Genomic DNA, 23,676 nt, shown 5'->3' on the forward strand with positions numbered 1-23,676 from the left:
AGAAATGGCCAGTAAAAAGGAGCACAAGCAAATACATAAACCATCTATATTTTGAATAAGCCTGCAGCTAACATTTTGAAAGGAAACTATATTAAGGTGTGTCGCTATACCTATTATTTTGGTGTCACAAGAAAAGAAGGTAAGTTCTATTTTGGGTAGAAAGATACCCAATAAGGGAGAAACCTGGCTACATTCATTGCACAGGTAATTCAGTTAAGTCATAACAATTGTGGATGAGTTTATCAGGTAAGAGTACCAGAAATGTTCATTGGAAAAGCAGAATTATTAAAGATCAATGGATTTTGCCATAGTCCAAAGGATATGTACAGGACACATGTTCGGTATGTAAACGAGGGATAGGGGTAAATATATTGCACACTACAAGCTGAAGAATAAATCAGTAGCCAGTACTAAATAAATATTTTGCATTCTTTGTGTTACCAATAAAAATTCTACCTTCCCTTTCCTGTTCTTTCTAACTTATGCCTATAATACTGTGGTTATTACAAAGCATGGTCACCATAAAAAAAAAAAAAAAAAAAGCCATCCAATGTCATATACAGAGCACCAAGTATATTTTTGTGGGGTTTATCAGTTCTAGGAAGAATACCAAAAAAGAAATGCTGCATTTTTAACTACTCATTCTTTTAACTTCGAAAAGATGAAGTGCCTTCAAACACTGCCTAGGATTGATTTGGTTTTTTCCACGTGGAAGATACTCCAGAAAAGAGCCCAGGAAGACCTGCCGTGTCATGCATGTAGTGACTGTTAGATGTATCATGCAGAGAAAGAGCATTCCACACAAGGAAATAACCTTACCTAGCAAATTCTCCACCCTGGGCTTGTGCCTGGCCTGCAATTGCATCCATGATAGCATCTTGGGAATACATGCTGATCGGGGTGTTATACTGGGCGTGAATTATAGTAGCCTTGCCGCCTAGGCCTTTCACCTCAATGGGTTTGTGTGTAGACAGGGCAGAGTCCTTCAAGGCATTGGGGTTGAAACGCTCCGTGAACTCCGTGCTGGGTTATGCAAGAGTGAGGTTCGACAGGGAAGGGGGAGGAAGAAAGGAGAAAGGCGTGACAGTTAAGAGAAAGAGCACCAACAGAGGAGCGTGCATGTCTGTTCATGGCATCTCACCACAAAAGACTCTCATCGGAGGGTAAGCGACAACATAGGTAACAACAGAAGCTGGCTGCACTAGTGGATGACACTTTTGGATGTATAACGAGAAAAAAAGGTGAAACAGTTGTCGTTGTATAAGAAAATCATGACAAATCCCTAAGTATTTATGTGACACATATTACAATTCTATTCTTACGTGCATATATACATGTAAGTGTATACAAACATATGCATGCATATGTATATACGCATGCCTCTGGACGTACATACATACTGCAGAGAATGCCCAGTTTATTCACTGCATTCATTCATTCTTTCCGAAGGCTCTTACAAAGCGCTAGAAAGTGCAATGGGGTGAACAGACGTCAGGTCCTCTATTATTTAGAAAGTTCCAGTACTTTCTGCCTGGATTATTAATCATAGTGAAATGTAGTATCACACCTTTTAATCTTCATCTCTCTCCTCACTGAGGCTAAATCAATCTTCCCAAAATCTCTGTACAGCCAGCCCTAAGTGTTGCTATAGCATGATAAACCTCAGCCTCTGATCAAAATATCCCACATTGCAATCGACAGGACAACTGCAGCTGGAAGAGTAGCCGGCATATTTTCCAGTAGCTTTGTTTATGAGCAAGAATTTTTGTTTGAGAAATCGAGCCACGAGCGAGTTAACTGAAGCTCTCATTGCAACAGAAGGAGTCAGCTGAATATCAGACTTCAGCTACAGAGCACCTGGCTTCCTTGCAGCACCTAGTTGTACATCCTGCTAGTCCTAGAGTTAGGACTGAGTATTGCCTGGAGTTTTGGTGAGTAAGCTAAGCCTCAGCTGTCAGTCAGTGAAGGAGCTGCTCTTCCCTAACCTACAGCAGATCAGATAAATCTCTGGGCTGCTGTTCCTGTCCTACCAGCAGCAGAAAGATGCCAGCAGTACAGATTCCATATGCTCACCAAACGGGCCAAAACTGAGATTCCTGTCCTTTGGGAAGTAACAAATATTTCACAAAGGTTTCGTTTTGAACTGAGCTCAAAAGCTGGAAATGGATTTATCTCCCCACCAAAAGAAATTCTAAAAAATGTAATCGCATTTGATTGGAACGATTTTCCTTTCCACTTTAAAACCATTACACCATAAATTTATCAGCTAATATTAAGTCTTTCACTGAGCTTTTTCATGTGACTAAACAACAGCTTCTCTGGTTGGCAAGGGAAAAATAGTGTGCCTGTTTGCCATGGGCTAGCCCCAGTGGGTGAGCGTTAAAATCAAACCCTCAACCCAGCATGGAGGAAAAGGGAAAATCAAGTAAAGCTGGCAGCCATCTGACTTAATCTTTCAGAGATGATCGAAGATGATGTGCCACCCAGCCAGCAGATTCTGCTATGTTGTCAGCTTTTTGCTTGGTGGGATGCCCTGACTGAAGATGGACAGTAAGAGACAGAGTCACACATCATTCAAAATACTTGAGAGAACATTAACAGCCACATGCTCAAGGAACAGAGACATAAATACACATGTGCTGCGTTACAGCCACAGCCTGCAGTTACGCACATCCACATTTTAAAGGAGGGAACTGGGAAGCTGCATTATGCATTCAAAAAAGTGAAAATCATCTTTTTACAAAGACATTCTCATGTTTAAAATATCTCTCCATTAATTATTTATCAGCTATGACAATATTACTATTACAGTGACATCATCTGTTGAAGGGTGATGTGCAGAGACGTGCAGATTGTTATACTCTTTCCAGCATGCACATGCTTTACTTGAACAACGGTATCTCTTTTCTTCGTAATACCCTAAACGATCACACGATAATTACAAACACACAGGTCCTCAAGATCTTGAATTTAGTGTTCTTTTCCCCCCACACTGTTAGAAATATTTAAGAGGCTCTAAACCCAAGATCTGAGAAGACTATGTGAATGAAAAGACAGAGGTTAAATATGCCACTTTTCAGGTTCAAAGCAATTAGTTTCCACAATCATTTACAAAAATAAAAGCCAGTAATCTTAGAACAGCATAAACTTCCCTAATGGTAGCAGCAGTAGTGATTTGGGCTTTCACTTGTGGTATTTAGATGGTTTCAGTGATGTCTTTCAAGAGCTTTTAGTCACATTACACATACCAAGGCAAAACTTCCACTGAAGTTAACAGAATTCCCATAAAAATAAAAGAAAAGGGTACAGATTTTAAACTGCAGAGGTTTTTTTTTACAACTCTGGAAGTAAACAGAAGATATTAGTGCTTGTAAGGGGTGCTGTGCTCTAGGACTTGGTAGCAGAAGTAAGGTCCTAGAGACAGCTGGATCACCTCTGCAAAATGAATGGGATTTTTCTACTAAGCTGGAACAGGACCAGGAAAAATAAATCCCAAAGCAAGTAAAATTAAAAACACCCCTATAATGTGAATTCCACTTTCTAAGACAATTGTAAAAGAATAATTTTCAATGTAAACTGGCTAGAATTTCATCACTCCAAAGGAGTTATGTCATTTGCATGACATCACATGCACACCTCATTAAAATCAACAGAGAATGCCAGATTAGCGTAAATTATATGCATCAAATATTTCAATTTTATGTATTCTACTACTTCTAACCTTCTCTCATCAGTTTCAATTTCATGTTTAACTAATATAAATATGCTGAATTTAACCCAGTCTCCAGCAATTTCTGGACAACAGTTCAGGGACAGAAAGTGTGAATTTAGAGACAATCCTCTGCCCTCAGAAAACTGAAGATCAAAGCTGAGGACTCTGTGAGCTTTCCTAAATAAACCGGATTAATCATACTTTCAAAGTTGCTTCTTTTTTTGGGCAATGTGTTTTTCTAAGGTAAATTACTTTTTAGATTTTTTCCATATCAATATCTCACACCAACCTAAATTTGAATTTTAGTGGAGTGGGACTTTGGAAATTAATGTTGAGGCTAAAAATATATCACTAGTAATACACCAGGAAAGGCACAGATAAGACTCCCCAAATCTTGAAGGCATAAAGACTACTTAAAGAGTTAGGAGGAATTAAACCCAGACTATAGAGACAAAACTATTTGAAAGCATTTACAAGAGCTGAGCAAGCTCAGATGCTGGCTGCACTTGCAGCATTAGAACATCACCAAGAAATGCTGAACATATGGTGTGCTGAGAAGGGAGCACCACTGGACACCAGTGGCAGTGCATGACGCTTGCCATACCAATAAGATTTAAAAAAAAAAAATAATACTTCCACTTGCAAGCAGACACAGCAGGAACACAGGGGATCATGCTACCCCAGAAAACAAATCTTCACACATACAGCATAACACAAATACTTGGCACTACATAGAATTGATACTAACTTGGCAGCGGTGTTGGTTATGACCTAAAAGAAGAGAAAGAGAACAAACAACATCAAAACCAACCACACAGAAAAAGTCAATAGTTTTTAGAGTGCAAAGGGCAACAGGTATTTACAAAAGCTTACTAAAGGTTTTTTTCAGACCCTCTACAAAAAAACACCCAGAAGTATGCCTGAGAACACCAATATGATTAAGAAAGGAAAAAATGTAGGGATTATAGTTGATCCACTAGGACTTAGTAGGGTACCATGGCATTTTGGCTGACCCTTGAACATGATTTTATTGCTGTGCATCCCTGAAAATACTGTTATCAAAGTGTATGGGGCAGGGAGTGGAGGGAAGAAAAAAGCATCTGCAGAGTATATTGTCCTCTGAAAATAGCAAATGAGTAGTAGAGATTATATTCTTCACTCGGATACTAAATATTCAGGGATGAAGTCTGTTCTCCTCGGGCCACCCTCAAAGCTGGTATTGCAAGATTGATTTTTTGGTCTTTTACATGCTGGAGAACATCCAAAGAATATATTGGTAGATGTTTTACATCTAAAGCTAAGGAAAATGCCTTTGTACTTAACAAAGTATTGGCCTAAATTGACTGTACCTATGTTATGCCAACAGCGGTGTAGCCAATTAACTTCAGAATAGTCATTTCTAATTTATTCCATATGAAATTAATTAAGTCCATGCATTATGTGGGTTTTTTTGGATATCTGTATCAGGATATTTTATTCCATCTGGTATGTACACAGTATGAAAAAACTGTGTGAAAAAATGTTCATGCTACATCCTGCTTCGCTGCATAAACAAGAAGTGACAGAGACTTGCACAGTAATTCCAAAGAAACATAAGGCCTATGATGAGTTTTGTATGATGCGGGCCAAAGCTGGGAATGATGAACAGATAGTGTGCTCAGACTGTAATATTATATTATTTGCTAGTAAGTCTTTCTGTTGGTTGCACATATAGCATTAATAGGCTATGACATTTATTTTAACTTAGTTTTTTCAAAGCTTAGAATACTGGATTTTGCTCTTATGTTCTTGGGTGAAGTAATTCATCACATTTTGCAAAATAAAGAGGAAGAGAGTCCAGGATCAGTTAACAAACATTCCTTCTTCTTTAGCTGCACAGAATGCTGTTGACAGAACTGGGTGCTGAACCTTCCAACTTGTTGCTATAACATTTCTGGACCTGGGGTTGATACAAAATACTGGACAGCAATGTTATACTGTTAGAGCGACATTCAAAGTGGATTTGTCTGCCTCTGCTTCTGCCTTGCAGAACCTTTGCTATTACTGCCTCTTTTTACACACAGTTCTTTTGCATTGGCTCATGCAGCTGCCTTTTTCATGACCTAAAACACTGTAACGAGCCAAAGCTGCAGTAAAGGCTTTGCACTTCTGCATTTCCATGGAAAAAGCAATCACAGATCACCTCCTGCAATTACTGTTCTTCAGACTTTCAGATTCAAGAATATTCTTTTAACTGTATAAACCCTACATTAAGCCAAATATACCAGTCTGTTACAGGAACCAGTACACTGGGCTGTAAGCACATCAGTGATGCTATATCCGTTTTAGGTATGTGCAGGACAGCTGGGTACTCATTTACAATGAAACATAGTATAATAGTATCATTTTCTGAAGTGGACTCTGATGCCTGCTTTAATCTTCTAATCCAGGCCTCTGCCTTATACATAAAATAATATTTCAAAGGCAGAACTACCGTCCCTAAAATACACCTTAATTAGAGGAAACACTTGTTTGCATATAAAAGTATGTTCAAAGGTAAAAATCATTACATGCACACCCCAAGAACAGCTCAACAGCCATGTCTCTAAAGATTTTTGATGTGAAGAAGCTACTACAGCTTCCTTCAAAAAGAATAAAGCCTTACTTCTCCTTATGCTTAGTATGAGATGAGAAAAACCTCTCCAGTTCAGAGCCACACATTATTTTAGTTTGATTCTAAATACGGACATGTATGAAACACCCAACTTGCTACTCAGAGAGGTCACACTAAGAAGCTAGTAACCCAAGCCACCTGGCACGTACTTGTGGGACAGGTATTTACTGCCCTTAACCTAAAGTGTGAAAAATAACTTACACTGCAATGAAAAAGAACCACGTTACAAGCTATGACTCACTCTTCGTATTTATTCATACTCCCCTTTCCAGAGCTTTCAGCACATCGAGTGCTGCACTCTTAACGGGCCACTTCTATTTTTCACCCTGGGCCAGAGTGATGAAGCTTTAATGTAAAAGTGTATCAGAAAAACAGATGCTTTGTTATTCTCCACAGATCAAGGAAATAATCTCAAAAACAATTTTAGCTTTCTGATAGCATTTTCCAAAGGGTTTAGCTAAACCTCCAGCAGGAATTCACACAATTAAGTTTAAATGACTTGGTGAACAGGACGCCAAATGGAAATATGAAATATACCTTAAGATCAACCCCCAAACCTGAATCTTATAGCTTTTTACCATACTGCTAAGTGCATGTCCATGAATGCATAATAAATTCACAGTTTTGGAGCACCATAATTTCATAATCTTTACACAGAATCTCACGCTGTACTATATGAAAAGACCATCCCTGCCAAAGTCCTGAGCTGATTTTGCAGACCTTACAGGGCTTTCCTTCTACACGCTTTCACATATATCCACAATGAGATCAAGACTATCATGGATGACACCAAGCCCCAAGGCGGTTACAGGTTCCATGTTACGCTCCACAGGGCATCAGGAAAGATGCCTCTCACTTCATGGGTAACACTCCAGCGGGAGTGGGAATGACAGGGTTATTGAACTCAAAATTTTCTCTGCATGTAAACAAAGATGTACAATTTTCTGCATCTCAGAGGAATAACCTGAAGAGACACATATACTTAGTAGCTCTGGGCTCTTTCATCTTTTCAGAATGTTCCTGGGCTGCAGGATAAAGGCTGATTTTTTTTTAACAGAACATTTAGAGGATTTCTCATAAATATACTTGTTGATCAGTGCTACAGATATTACAGGCAGATAGACAGCAGCTCCCTAAAATTTTGTTCAAACTGAAAAAAAATAATAATCTCAGATGGTTGTTCAAAGGCAGAACCCTGCTTTGTAATTCAGTGCACTGCCACAGGCGTGCGCTAACATGTGTACATGTAAAGGAGACATAAAACAGAAAAGCAGCAGAGTGAAGACAGTGAAGAAGTGTTTTCTGCAGGTACAGCTTCTCTGCAGCCCAATAATCACTTGTTCTATTACATAGTCCTATCGCAGTGCCCTCTGGAATCAACAGAATGGTTCACACTGACTTTGGTGAGTGAGGGGTGCATCCGTGTTGTAGTTTTGAAAACAAAGAAACAGTCAGAATGCTGAGCCATCCGAAACAGAGCCCCTTCCCCCTTTACCCCTGCAGATGTTCAGGAGGGTTGTAAAGACAGTGGGAAAAAGATAACGAGATACACTCCCGGGAAACTTTGCATATTGAAATAAGACAAGGATTAGTTCTCCTCAAGAAAACTGTAAATTAAGAGAGAAGCATTCTGAGGTTTATTTTGCTGATCTTGCTTACTAACTGAAATTACTTTCTTCAAAACACTAATTGCCTTTCTTAATTATCCATATGAGAAGGAATGATAGGATTTTTTCAGATAAGTTAATTAGGATTGTTGGGTGCTCAAGAGAGTTACAATGAATCGTCTAAAACCGCTTGAATCATCTAGAATATGTATAAATGCTCTTTTATAAGGATAAAATATCCTTAATTTGCTACAACTTAAAACCCCTTGGTTTTACTCTTACAAAGAGCTTCTGCAATGGGATATAAAGTACTTGAAAATATGCGTTTGCTATCAGACCTTGACTGGATGGCTGGAATTTTCTGGTTTCATACAGCCGGTCCCTAGTGTCAAAAGTACACTTCCCCCCATATTTAATCATAATAAGAAATTTATCTTCAATTTAAACAAACACAAATAAACAAACTAGAGATTTGTTTGCAAATTAGTACATGAAGGCATAAAAACTAGGAAAACCTGTTTCTCATTGCTTTTTCTCATGTATTGTAGTCCAAGCTCCTCACTTCACAAACTGACTAATAAAACAGTTCATCTGCAATACAGTAACACTGAAAACCTTGACAGCATGGGATCAGACTCCCTGGGCAGTATTTGGAGATCATTCCTTGTGACATACAAGCCAAGAGCACAGCTAACGGAAGTGAGGCAGACAATGTTCAAACCAGAGGATTCAAAATACTGCGATCCTGACTCACTTTACATAGGAAAGCTAATACATTAAGGCAGGAATTATAGCGGGATACTCCACTAGACTAGCATGTCAGACTTGCTGGTCAAAGCAATTTCTCTTTAGGAAGGTACCAGATACCAGATCTGTTTTATAACAGCTTCTTTAATGGCTGACAGCGATACTTGGCTCTGTGAGAGTGAGTGCATTAGTTTAAATCGCTAAATGCCAGAACCCCGAGATGGTCACAGTTACTTCAGTCTTAATGTTCCTGCTCATGCTCTGGTGGCTATTGCCAATCCATATTGCAATTCAGATCCCAAAGACGGAGAGTTATTCTGCAATGGTACTGTGTATGTGTTTTGGGGGTTACTGGAAAAATTTAATGATTGTTTGAGACCTTAATCATGATTACTAGACAAATGCACAATCGGGTAGGTACTATTACATTCATTTTTTCAGCAAATCCATTACTTATTGAACTATTAAATATTTTACCACGTTACCTACCCTCTAGGAAGTCCACCTTCCGAAGCCCTTCGGTTGAGACTTAATTTATGCATCTCAGCCATTTCCCTTAGAGTCTCTGCTGAGTAAAGGCCAATAGGGTTGTTATACTGCCTTGCAGGGCTCAGCTGGTGTATGGGACTACTGCCATCAGTCAATACAGGGCTTAGTTTGGAACCTAGGTTACTCTTTTCAGGTGAAATGTCAGAAGTCACAGACTGAGAGGACATGGAAGATCTAACTGTGGTAGTCTTTGAGTAGGAAGAGCTATTTGAAAAGCTGATCTCTTGCTTGTTGAGGTAGCCTGAAAACGTTCCGTTTGTTGCTAAAATACTACCCATAGGCCCAGTCGCCGTGTTAGTTAGAGGACTGAAGGTTGTTCTGTTGCCATTGATTTCCCAAGCAGGTTCCTGTAGTAGCAAACATGCAGGCCAAGAAAAGAAAAAAAGAAAAGAGCAATCATAGAACACATGCAAAAATAACATATCTGCAATTACTGCTTTCTAAACATATTGATAAACTTGCAATAAATAGGTTGGGGCCAAAGCATCCAACCTTTCAGGGAAGATTTTCAACACAGAAACACATTGTTTTAAGATAAGGAAAGCAGAGCATACTCAGGCATTATTTTTTTTTACTGGGTTTTAGTTGGAATTGACAAGTAAAGAAGCTTAACATTAAGAAAGCATTTGCTACTAGTCAACTTCATAGCAATAAGTTTATATAAAGACAACACTCTAATAATTTCTAGGATAATTAAGAAATATTTAAAAAAATGTCTTGAGGTCAGAATCATTTGAGATAATATAAGTCATAACATAAAAGTCAATGCCCTTATTATAAAAAGATAATGATTCTAAACCACACCATTCTATTTTCCACGAGTACACTTCAAGTTATTGAAGGCCACACATTACATTGCATTGCTTTTAGAGGCTCTGGCTCATGCTAATTAGGCCATGCAGCACGGTTAGCAGATAGACCAACAGGACTTGAGGACAGGTACTGCTCAGCGGGTAGGATGCTTCTATCCTGATCATTTCTGCATAATTTCCACTTGAAGGAATGTGTGCATGAGTATGTAGATGAGGAGTGTACGATCCTACAGCCATGTCCCAGATAATACTCCTAACGAGGACAGCAGGATGTATTGTCTTAGTCAAAGTCACAGGAATTTCTCCTACCCCATACCCATAGAAGTCTGTGCTGGTGCTCAAATTAGGAACATTCCACCAAAGCCCATCCTGGAAAACGGTAGTATATGCTTCAATGTCATAAAAGATTTGCTATTAATGCAGCTTAGTGAAACCAAAATAAAAGGTAATATCAAAAAAGAAAAATACTGCTTTTTCAGCAACACAGTGCAGGAAATAAGTTGTCACGTGGGTTCTGCAGAAGTTTCATGTAAAACTCATGCTTATGTTGCCTAAAACACCCCATCACTGCTTCAAGCTTATTCTGATGCAAAACCATCCAGAGCTTCCTGGGAAGCACAGAGCACCTTTAGGGTTAAACTGCCTCACTTCCTTCCAGCTGCTGGCAGCTGCAGTGACCACAGCCCTATTATGCTTTTTGGAAGTCTGCCTACACACAGTATGGACAATTTTATGAAAGAGGAATAAAAACCACTCTCAGGGGGGTCATTTTATACCTTTACTCTCAGTTTTCTTACTCTTTAACTTCTAAAGGCTCAGTGACCTCAACATGAATAGCAAGATTCTAATATTGATTAGCATCTTTTTAATGTTTACCATTTGAACCTAGTGTTCAAATGCTGGAACTCATTAGCGCATGTTTTAAAATAATGAATGATATAGTTCCGAAAGCTGTTTTATTCTTCACTTTTGTTTGTAGTTACTTACTTCGGATAAAAAAAAAAAAGGTATAGCTGAGGTACCCCACAAACTATTTGAATGCTTGGCAATTTACAGATTTCCCTGGAGCCATGATATCAATTTGTATGCTATTTGGGAATCTCCTGGCTCCAGCCAAACTTGGGTTACATTGATTTTGCTACAGGAGAAGGATCACTTCAGCCTCTCCCTCTGGACCTAGATACGCTGCAGCCATAACTAGTACCCAGAGGTGGTGAGGCTCACAGTTAAGAGGCCCACCAGTAATGCTGGCAGCATGCTGCAGTCCAGCTCCGGGGGACAGGGACAGGCAGGGGACATTACCCTGAAGAAGGGATGGAGGCCACCATCTGCTGCCAGGGAAAGCCTGTACAAAAGCAGGTGGCAGCCTGCAAGTGAGATTTTGCCTCCTTTGGGCTGGCGCTGCTTCAGTCTCTGTCTTTACCTTACACACATCTCCCCCACAGTCTTGTGTGAAACACTGGCCTGACAATAATTTGGCCTTTTGATTTTCTACTTTTGCTAGTATTGGTTATCATTAATGTCATTTACCAATTCTGATACTAAGGTTCACTAGAAAAATAAATATTTTATATTCTCCTCTTGGATTTTTTTATATTGCATATTTAAGCTTGGGGAGATTACATTTGAAAAAACCAAGACAATATGGCCTGATTAATTAAAATTAATTGCTATGCTCCCTGCCCCTCCCCCCCCAAAGGTCTAAGGATATAATTAATTATAATGTTAAATACATTGAATATGTTTTGAAGCAAAAAATGTAAGGCCGATAAAATGAACGGAGACTATTTTTCTTAGTAATAAACAGGAAGAGATTTTAGCTGGCATTAATAGCTGCCTGAGGCCATAGAAATAGATAATCCTAAAAGCGTTTTTCAGACTATGCCTTTTTAAATAAGTATATTAGAATTACATACTTCAGTCATTATACCCTGACACAGCGAACAACTATCCTTTAAGTGGCCTACTGAAGCTTTCAAGTATCATTAAACAAACAGAAAACAGGGATTCTCTCTAAAAATGTGATGTAAAAGAGGCACAAATGCACAAGGCTACATTCATAAATTAAGTCACCACTTGTGCAAATGAGTTTTACATGCTAGCAGAGAGGGACAAACCAAGTATTTTAAAAAGACTTCAGAAGTAGTAGAGAATAAAAAGGATATGCCAGAGTTACATTTGTTTGTTACCCTGAAAACTGTGGCTTTTATCTAAGTTAACTGTGGGTTTTCTTTCTTAAGCCCGTAATAAAAGGACATACAAGGAGATCTGATTATAAAGTATCAGTTTTGACTACTAATGAGAGAAATGCCAGGTTATTTCCTTAATCCTAGAGCATTTTCATAGTTTTGGTGTTACTGGATGCTAATAGTAGGCAAATGGAAAATTATAGAACCTCCATAAAAAATTATGGTTAATGATTTTGTTCACCTTTATGACATGAATGGAGTTTTGCTTTCAGTCCTCAAACAACTTCCAGCTGGAATACCAGCATGCTGGTAACTCAATGCTAGAATTCCTAGGGACCCAGCAGTGCCAGGTTAGCGTTCTCCATTTTAAAATAATATTCATGGTAGTTTTAAGGTAGTTGTTTTCCCTGCGTTCAGGGGGAAAGGGATGAAAGAGGAAGCTTCTAAAGAATTACTGCCCAGTAATCAGCTTATTTAGTGCTTTCCTTTTGTGATTGACAAAGAATGTCTCATTCCATTTATTCCCAGTAGGATATTTTAGAATTTTTTTTCCTCCAGTTCAGTGGCAAAACCAGATCAATGCAGCATTTCTGAAACCATTTCTGAATGTGAAGGTCAAATTTCTAATACAGAGCAGCAGCACGGCTTTTAGCGTGACATCACTTGAAATGCAGCCAACAGCAACAAACGTTCCCCTGTTTCCCATCTCTCTCATCCCATTCTGTTTCAGCCTCTGGCTGGAAAAGCAAGCACATCTCGCGCTATGCAAGGCTGATGCTACCCTGCAGCCGACCAGAAGAGGAGGCTCTGACACCGAGCAAAGGGCTCCTTGCCTCGAGAGCAGGCTGTGATCCTGCAGCAAGCCCTTACTACTAGGGGGAAACTGCGTTTTACTTTCCCAGTGTAATGTCAGTGAATGAGCTTAAAACTGACAAATGTAGAGGAGCCTCAAACATTTAGGAATAGAAGGAAGCTATGCATCAGCTCAGTTTCCATTCTGAAAAATTATTATTTTCTTTATAAATATTCAATTTCTATGAAAGGCAAATATTCCTTCTTGTGTATCAGAGAAGTGAGAAACAAATTTACATCGGAAGACAAACCACCAGTTTTTCAGGCCCTCTTCCTTTGGCAGCCCATGTTCTATTCATCTATTGCTATAACCATACAATCTTTATTCACCTTTTGCACTTCTGGGAGATCAATTTTAATGCTATACTAATGAATTTGACCTCCCAACGTGACCATGAAACAGTTGTTGCTTTAAACTTTTTTATAGAAAGAAGAAAAAGGAGGCACCATGGCATTAAATGACTCTGCTCAAAGACATCCAACAAATAGCTTTTGGTTCAGGCAGCTCTTTCATCCTATGCTTTAATTAAAAGTCAATCATCTCTTCACCTGTTTTCTTTTAGCCACATAGGCTCCCAAATTTGGCAGGAAACAAATCATAAGCATTATGAGATCCTCACTGGGACTCTGAAATAAGTGTGTTCAATACTGTTTCATAAATGGGACAACACATGGTCATAGCATTAAAATTAAAGAGGCTGTCTTAATACCTTTATGCAGAGGAACAAATGTTAAAGCTATGCTTAGCCTTAAAGCTTCAGCTTGAACACTTTGAACTGCACCAGGCTGAATCTTCACCTGTATTTTTCCTTCCCAAAAAGCTGCAAGAACTCCTTGACTGATGATGGATTAGTTTCAAGCCCTTGGACTCATACTAAGTCTTATTTGAATGCTTTCAGCATGAGTTATGCCCTTTCTTCTAGCTATATCACACCCGTGCAAAAGACTTGACTGAATCTTTTGACTAAATAAAAAAGATTTGACTAAACTAAGTAAAAATTGTTTCAGGTTCAAGATTGAGATGTCAGATAAGGGAATAGTGAATCTGCAAATCAGTCAAACTTGTATTTCTAGTAATGGCCCTACAGCCCAGCTGATGCCATACTCATGGTTGCAGAACCTGTACCATCCATAATGTCGATCAGCTCAAGAAAGTAAGGAGAGAATTCATGTTACTTGTGGAATCTAGAAAAATTTCTATCATGGTGAAGAACTCTGGGGTTTTTATACCTTCCTTACATCTTTGTAAAAGAAAGTATGCTTATTTTTCTAAAACACAAAATCATGACCATAGCAGTCAAAGAAGAAATACATGCTTGAAAATTAGTGGAAGCTGCAATTAGGTCAGCAATATCGCACAAGAGGATTTATGGTTTAAACTAGGCATTGAACTTGCACATGCAGATTTTTTTAGCTAACATTGCCATGCCTTAACCTTGACTCAGAGAAAGGTGAGAAAAAACTTCTCTCAATGTTTGATGACAACACTGCCGTGACTGTCTTGAAATGTAGTTTGTTGCTTTTTTTTTTTTTTTTTTTTTGAAATGCAATTGAATTCATTTCATGTGAACCATGAGTCTAAACACTGTCAAGTAGTGATGCGGAGGTGACAGCTCATGCTTATTTGTCACGGAATTCTTCATTTCTACAGTGATACTGTAACTGGAAATAACAAAGGGACAAGCAAAGAAACCTTGATTTTTAAAGTATTTTTAGTGTAACACACCTTATTGCAACAACCCCATACCACTGTTTGTATCAGCAAAGACTTTTTATCCCGGACCTTCAGACTTCTCCAGTGGTTCAATGCCTTCATTCCCTTCTAAACCATGCTCAGAGAAGAATTTTTCTTCAGCTAAAAATTACTGTTGTCTACTAGTGTATAGTGGTGACACAAACGTCACTCCTCTTGCCCTGCACAGGGCCCCCACTCTAGCACTCTACTGCTACCTCTTCCCCCTGGGCCAAAGACCCTCCACCTAGGAACACCTTTCTGAATACTGCTAGATACCCTGTTTCCCACCATACCTTCTCCTAGATGACACCCTTTTCCTTCAGAAAGCTCCCAGTAAATCTCTTTTCCAGCTGCAAGTACCACCTGTAGCCCATTCAGAACAGGCTGCCTCCAACAGCTCTAATAAACCCTTCCTAAGTACCAAAACACAGAATTCTGAAGTGTGAGACAACATGCTTCTGAAAAAGGGCTGAGTCCTTTGATCCTCACCTCTCTCTGAAGGGTTAAAATAGGAAATGTAAAGTCACTTTAGAGCTTTAATGCCATATTAAACTTTTAGGACCTTTAAAATAACCTACAGTGTACAGTGTGTGGAGTTACCTTTTCTATAGGGTACATAGGGAGAAAAAGGGTTTGTGTGGTAAGCAGCCTTAAATACCTATGGCAGTAATTCTAAAAATGATGCTTGCCAGGGAAAAAATGCACCTAATACAAAGTCATGAAAACCTGATGTATAAAAGCTTTTACGTGCCTGTGGTGGAAGGCAAATTTGTCACACCTGCACAGGGTCCCCAAAAAGATAGTTGTCAGTCTTGTGTTGGTGAATAATTCTGAAGAGATGTGTCTGCTTGCTGCCTTGAAAACTAACAGCATTCTGTGTAGTTCATGAGGGAAAACAAGTACTCTCTCCCCCTTCCTGTCCCTAATACTTTGCTGGTGCAGTCTAACTACAAGAATGATTCATCGTTTTTGTTCTAGGAATTTCACAGTACTGTTCAGTGACTCTTTCAGTAACTTTCTCCGAGATAACTTTTATAAAATCATGATATAGGCAGAAACAACTCAGCAAGATAAAATCCTAATTTCATCATCCCTTTACAAGATCTGGAGTGAAATAACATTATTTCTGTCTCAACTAATACGGGGTCAGGCAGGTTCATTTAAAATTTGACAAAATAAAATCGAATCAAATTATTCCCCAAAGTATGTTCTCTTCTGTTACTTTGAACATATTTGCAGTGGTTACAGGGATGTTGTTACCTTCTGAGCTCTGAATTTGGAAAGCATGGTGTTTATAAAATATACTTGAAATTGATCTGTGGAAGTCAGAACTGCCAAAACCAGCAGAACATCACCTAATTCCCCATGTATTTTGACCTTCAGTGTTTCTTATTTATACTACATGCTGGGGCTAAAACTGGCACTCACAGAAGGGATAAAGTTGCAGCAATGGAGGTTTTACCTCCTCTCTACTTATCCAATTGAATTTATCAGCAATACCAATATCCTACCCAGTGCTTGACCCTAGGGATATATATATATATACCATCTTTAAGGTATCCTTGCTCCTCTGTGCCTCCAAAGATACAGATGAAGAGTTGCCAGGTACAGTCATTGAATGCTGTTTATTCTAATAGGAACATTTATTTTATGGAAGATTATGAGCTTTGACAACAGAAACCAAGCCATCCATTTCCTCTGCCACTTGCTGCAATTCATTAAATTGGCTTATCCTCTTTATTTTTTATTCTCATCTCTTTGGAATAATGTGACAAGAATGCAATATGATGCAAGCTTTCAAATGCCCTATCGTCCTCTTTCCAAATGAGTATCTTTTCAGTTGTAGTCAGGATTTGGATACACTGAGGCACGGTCTAATGTTTTTTCCCCAAAAATCTACAAAAGCAAATGTATATTTTGAGAAGCTTTGGTAGCCTCTTGCAGCCTAGATGAAAGCTGTTCAGAATGGGTCAGACCAGATCACATCAGAGGATAGCTGGATGCTTTGGTTCTGATCAGAAATCAGCAAAAACCAGACCACTAATACATTGCATTGTGGCAGTTTTGCTGCCTGAGCATTCATTCAGTGTTCACTTATTTGGGGTGGGCAAAAGCTATTTCCTGTAGTAGGTATTTACCTTCACTGCAGTAGATAAAAATGGTATTAACTCTGGCTGAGGAGAAGTGTGTCACATACCTTCTGGTGGGGAATTACAGTCCTGGGAGTGTCAATTCTGGGTGCTGTGGTTGAAACTGGCACTGGACGTTTAGATCTGGGAACCAAAAACCAAAAAAAAATTAGCAGTCTGGACTCTATTTTCCAGCTCTAATTTCACACAAAAATGAAAAACGCTGCTTCCTCAGGAGTGAAAGCTAAGCATAGCCTAGACTTATTCTAAATATCGTCATGCTTTCTCTACATTCTCATTTACAAAGGTCTTAAATGTGAAAAAAGGTTTGATATAGTTTCTCTGAATGATAAAAAGCCACCAGTTACGGACGCAGCCTCTGACTTGGGTGATCATCTGTTTTCCAGTACCTTGTGACAAACTGCATTTTCATATATGACAATCATCCACAACTAGGTAAATTCAGGTTTGGGAAGCACTCTGGAAAAGCAACTCTGAAGGTTTTTAAAATGCAGAGACTAAACTTCGGTACTGAGGCATCTCAAGATCAACTCCTCAAAAGATTATTACTTAAACTGTTTAAACTGCTTAAACTGTATATCAACTGCCATGATTTAAACACCTCTGCAGGAAGAAACACGGTCTTGATTTCAGATTATTTAGTTTGAAAAGGAGCAGATCACTACTGAATTAGCCACACTCCACTCCAGATGCCTGCCTTTCGCCTCTATTTGCCAAGAATACGTACGTGATCATTTCAAACCAAAAAGTACATCCCACTAAAATGCTTTCAAAACACGCAGTTCACCCTTTCCTCGGAACTGAACACAGAAAGCACAGTGACAAACGCTAACTGAAGCCCCCAGGCAGCTCGGGTTAGTGAAGATGTATTTGTGGGAGGTGTTGCGGGAACCTGCATAGTGCTGAACGTCCCCCAGAAACCTTTCCAGTTACACATGAGATCACCAGAGAAAATGAAATGAAAAATGTGAAAATAGTGAAAAAAATCATAATTATACAAGTAATACCCTATTGCCAACCTACAGATCAGGATTATGCCTGGAATTCTCATCACTAAAATGCATATTTCAAAATTAAAACAGGTACAAAAATGAAGTAAAAATACTTTAAAGCATACATATCAAGTAGAAGTGACTGAGACATTTGGAATTGTTTGCTTTAGACAGGAGAGGAGTAAGGGAACACATTACATAGGCTTAGAAAATAATGAATGGTAGAAAAAGGGAAATAAAACTATGTTCCTGGACATTAAGTGAAATTGAAAAGACGACACATACAGAATTGATCAAGGCAAACATTTTAACCTAGAGTACTTGATTAACCTGAGGTGAAACTCATTGCTACAAGACATCATTAAGACTATGAGAATAGCAGGATATCAGAAAGGACTAGATACTTACACCTACAACAAACCCCCCCAACAGCTGTTTTAGATGGGGGTAACAATAAGTAGCCATACAGATTCTCATTTTTCATGGCACACCTTAAAAGACTGATGATGAAAGAGCCTCTGTGTTAGGTTCATTATTTCCTTACTGAGGGCTGTGTTGCGCTTTCCACCGAAACACTTATGAGTGGCACCTACCAGAGACAGAAAGCTGAGCTAGACAGAAACTGGGCTCATCCATAGCAGCAATCCCTGCACTAATAGCTAGCTTCACATGGAGCTGCGTATTTAGTTTTAGCTGTCACACAGAAAATAATTCTATAAGCAGAATTAAACAAACAAACAAAAAACAAAACAAAAAAAAAAGGAGGGGTTGGGGGGTGGGGTTGGGTGGAGCGGGAAGGAGTAATCCTTACAGGACCTGTAAGATTTCCACATAGAAGATATGGGAGTTATGCTACTTTGGGAGCTGAAAACACTGATGATGTAATAGATGCCGACCTCACAATGACATGCCATGAAAATGAACACAGTTTGAGGAGACAATGAAAACTGGCATTTTGTTAAACAATAGGCAATTAACTTGTGAAATTCACTGACAAAGGATTCCTGAAACGAGAGGCTGGAAAATTGTAAAAGGCACTAACGCTGATACTCACAGTTGGAACATATCACAATATACTCCCGAAGACATAATTATCGAAGAAATATATACCTTCAGGTTCTAAGAACAAGAGCTAATTGCTTAGAACAGACTTTCCTCAGGCGAGTTACTAACTGATGTTCCCTCAGCAGTGAGTGCCATACCCTCCCGCCAACATTTTTAGCTTCAAAAGAGAAACGATAGATCATATTCATGAGAGACACACAAGTACGGTGAAAGACAGTGAGAAAAAAAAAAAAAAAAAAGAAGATCAGCTGCAGCCCAGCACACAAAATTCCTGAAAATTGACTGTGACAGTTTCCAAACAGACAAAGATTATGGAGGAGATTCCGATCTTCCTTCCATCGGTGTCATTTCTGGGTACACCCAGTTATTTCTGTGAAGTTACGTGGGGAGACCTGGGCATACTCAAGACCACAGTTGGGCAGAATAGACACTATGTGTCCCCTCTGCTCTGCTCACTGATCATGAATTTTAGTGTCAAAGTTGCTCAGCTCTGTAAAGATTGTTTGTCACATACAGAGGTATAGCAAGCAACCACATACTGCACATTTGATGCATAACTGGAAAATGTTTGTGTGCAAGCAAATGAATTTTTTTACCAGGCTACTCCATGACTTCTGTTGTTTATTTTATGTCTATTTTTCCTCACTCACTACCCGGCCACAGAAGATGATGCTAAAAAGCTGTATTTATTCCACATTATTGATAAGAAACATTTGTTTTTCACAGCGCTATCCAACCAAGATTTTTATTTCACACTGACTTCTAAGGTTCCAAGATGTTACTTTAAAACAATGAAGTTCCTACATAACTCTGCCCTGAAAGTTTATAGCTTTGATATTTAGAAACAGAATGATGAGGCTTGCTAGATTTAGCAGAGACTTGCACCAGAGAAAAGGGCAGAAGAGGTGAAGTCCATTTGTGGAATAGAAGTGTATGCACTTGCAGAATAAAGGGATTATTTACATAAGAGCCATTACTCTTCCAGGAAAACCATCTGCAAGTTCAGGACGTTTTTTCCCCTCCCTCTTTTGCTAGATGAATCAAATCCTGCAGCAACACAAATTTGCTTTTCAAGTGATGATGGTGCTGTTATAAACATGTATTCCCAGGTTTACATTTTAATCCATTGATTGCAAAATTATTTTAGTCCAAACATTCAGAGAGCGTACCCGCTTAGTAGGGCTATGAGAAGGATGAAAGTCCCAATTTCACAAATGACTGTGGTAAATTTAGGCTGATGTTGAAATGTTCTGCCAAGGTTGTTTATTTGAAGTAATTAATTTGATCTGAACTTTTAGACGTTTTCTTCTGTATTTTCACAATTGAAAATGGAAACAAAAACCTAATTTCACAATGAAATTTCAAAACAGTTCTAATGATGATAAAATACATCATTCTGGTATTTTTAAAATTCTTCTCCTTTCCACAGATACACCACCCCACCCCGCACCACAATACTGGTTCTCTTTCTTAATGAAGTTCAAAACCAAGATGGATGTAGTTTTACGAAGCAGTTCAATTTTGATAGCACTGCTGATATGGCTGTCAAAATTTCTACTTGTTCCAACCAACCTAAATATATCTTTCACTGAAGAGCACTTGACTTCAGTCCTGCTATCTTTGCACTCAAAGCAAAGGTTCATTAGGAGTCAACTGCATTAAGAGGAGTTGCCTGCCTAAGAAGGGGCTGCGAAATAGTTCTGTCTGTAATCACTACCAGTTTAACCCGTGTCCTCAGGGGAGCACAACACTGTACGTGCAGAGAGGTGACATGATCTAAGAGATAATAGCTCTTTTTCAGCTTCATGTGGCTTTTTTATATTTCGTATCTTCCTCAGTCAGCGTCTATCTTTTCTACCTCTCAGGACAGGTAAAAATCAGCATTTCTTTTCTTACAGTAAACTTTCGCTTTCATTTTATTACACATGAGCACTTATTTATACCTTGTTGAGCATCTTAATAATTGCATCTTAATATTTCAACCGCTAGAAAATGAAAACTGGTCAAGTGCATGGAAAGGTAATAAACCAGATTGGATTAGGGTTAGAAATGCTTAGAAAACATTTTACATACTTTACTTATCACCTAATTGAAACGGAGTCATTCTGCAGTGAAGCAGGTAAGCACGCAGTAGGACACAAAACAAAAGAGCATGTAGAACTGGGCTTCTGATACACATCTGCTTTAATGCAATAATATTCCTGACAATTTGGCCACGGTGGGGAGACATAAGAGGGGCAGAATAAATATTACTCGGGGTTAGCCATTTGAGGTGTCCATTTAATAAGTGCTAAGATCAGTAACGTGTCAGTTAAATCTTCAGCTAAACAGTGAATCAAGCAGCCAAACAGAAGCTGCTTCTTGTTTGTAAATCTTGCACAGAAGATCTTGAGTCTCGTCTGGGACACCAGCAAACAGTCTTAGTGACTCCAACGAGAATCACAAAGACAAAACCCTGAACATTTCACAGTACTTCAAATGTAACCGCGATGACTCTGGGGACAGAATAAGACCTACTTTCGCTGTCTCAGGATATCATGTGTGCTTGCAGTAAAATTGAAAAGTATTTCCATCAGCAGTTTTGCTTTCTATATATCAATGGCAAATGCAAATATTAGCATTTGGCTGGATGACTGATTTGTTAATTATTTCCCTGCATTGTGCTGCGCTCAGATTGCAAGACAGGCAATTATGCTTTCCAGACCTAGTGTTCATACCCACAGCAGTATTCAGACAAAAACCTCTTATGCATAAATGGCACCAACCTAAAGGGAAGCTGCTATCAAAACCAAAAATAATCTATGAAACAATTTTTTTGGAAGTACGTAACACCCATTTACCCTCAGAAGAGATCTGAGTCAGAGGCAGCCGCAAACATTATGGGATAGAAAGGGAAAAGAAAAGGGAAGAAGCCTTGGAGATTTTTTGTGAAAGGATGGAAAGGAAGGGAACTGGAAACAGTATGCATAAAGCTGAGGTTTTTGAAAAGGCGTATGTATTAAAAAATATTGGAGAAGCAAGTTCTACTCTCCTGGTCTCTCTTTGACCCTTTCTACTTCTGTGGCATCTGCACAGTTCCTGTTGCATCTTCTTAGCTCTTCCCCTCCCTCCTGCTATGTAAAATCCTTCTTTCTTGAACTGCCCCACATGCTGCCCTCCAGCGTGCTCCCTCCTGAACGGAGCAACCAGCTACCAATGCCTCCATCTCCTTAGTTGACTTGTTACCAGCCCTCAGATTCCTCCATTCCAGCAGCTCCTAGGGGCAAGGGGGAAGGCTCTGCCAGTGTCCCTGCAGCTCTGCTCTGTGTGTCTCTCCAAAGAGTACGAAGTATGGATGCTGAGCACGTGCCTGGCACTCACCCAATGCACGTAGCAAGCTCTACACTTAAGCTCCATGGAGCATGGACCCCTTTTTTTCAGGCAGGTTATTTTTCTTGCTGACCTCTTCTTCCTGTCTTTGCACTATTTTTAAACCATTTCCAAACATTTCACCCCTCCTTATCACTACTGAAAACTCAGGTAACCCATAAAGAAATGTGCATGCATCCCCAGGAAATTTCATCCAGTTATAGAACTTGCTTACACTGGCATGGATTGACTTTGTATGTAAAGGTATATTGCCATCAGCAATGTTAAAAAAAAAAAAAGACATTAATTTATATCCAAGCCATACCTTTGTTTCAAAGTAAATATAAGTAGAACATAAGAATCTGAAAAAGAGCTTGCTTTAATGCTGAATTAACAAATAGGTCGCTCAGTTATACAGTGACCTACTGCAGCCTGCAAAACCTTGTTGACATCACTGTATTATCATTCAGATCTCTCATACAGCTAAGTTTCTTTGTTTCAAGCTGATTTTTATGAGTTTTGCTTGAGACCATTCATTCATACATTATAATCACAATGCTACTTACCTGAATTTTTAATGTCGACACCATCCAAATTCACATTTGACTTTAGATTTCATTAGAGGAGTTTTGCAGAGCCTTTCTAGTTATCAGCACTAACTCAATTTCAATAGCATAGGATTCATGAGTAAAATGCATTTTAACTAAGCTGAAACAGAATACTATTAGAGGGAGGGTGAGGGTATGGGCTCTTTTGACTTTCTACTTTTCATTTACATGTTTTCCATGGCTGTTACTGATCAGATAAAAGTGTCAGATGTTCCTCTCAAAGCTTGATGTAAAATAACAGCAGAAACATTAATATGAATAGAAGTGGTACTTTCAGCACAGTGTGGGCAAAACCACAGTACCTCAAACACTCAGAAATATATAAACAGGTATTGATTATAAATAGGAAACCACTCTTGCCACCTCAATAAAAAATTGGTTAAATGCAGAATTTGGCTTGCCTTGCTACAGAGAATGGTGTTACAGAATCAAAAGTGAGAGGCTGAAATACAATCAAAATCATCAGACAGGCATCAAAGCTTAATGGTATATAACCTTCAGATATAGTGCCTCACTTGAAATTTCCAAGTTCAGCATAGCTATTTATTATTAATGATTTCATTATTATACTGATTGTTTATAATTACTGAGAGATGTTAAAAAGCAATCTAAGGAAAATGTTCAAATAATAAAATAATTTGTTAGTTTGAGAAGAAC

The 23,676-nt window shown here is 38.8% G+C and overlaps 1 protein-coding gene across 13 annotated transcripts in view; it reads right to left on the reverse strand.

Moving 5' to 3' along the window:
• Positions 1-23,676, reverse strand: part of LDB3 (LIM domain binding 3) — a 128,660-nt gene that overhangs the window by 56,125 nt on the left and 48,859 nt on the right. For 10 of the 13 annotated variants that reach the window (XM_055790111.1, XM_055790051.1, XM_055789945.1 and 7 more), the window contains exons 4-5: positions 17,054-17,129; positions 9,209-9,615 (exon numbers count right to left, since the gene is read on the reverse strand). In XM_055790111.1, coding sequence (XP_055646086.1) covers positions 9,209-9,615; positions 17,054-17,129 — 483 coding nt within the window. Of the gene's footprint in view, positions 1-819; positions 1,024-4,460; positions 4,484-9,208; positions 9,616-17,053; positions 17,130-23,676 lie in introns of all 13 variants that reach the window. The other 3 variants (XM_055790002.1, XM_055790247.1, XM_055790171.1) reach the window with 2 other exon arrangements.

The sequence above is a fragment of the Falco peregrinus genome, chromosome 1 (genome assembly GCF_023634155.1).
Source record: "Falco peregrinus isolate bFalPer1 chromosome 1, bFalPer1.pri, whole genome shotgun sequence".
NCBI classification, from domain to species: Eukaryota; Metazoa; Chordata; class Aves; order Falconiformes; family Falconidae; genus Falco; species Falco peregrinus.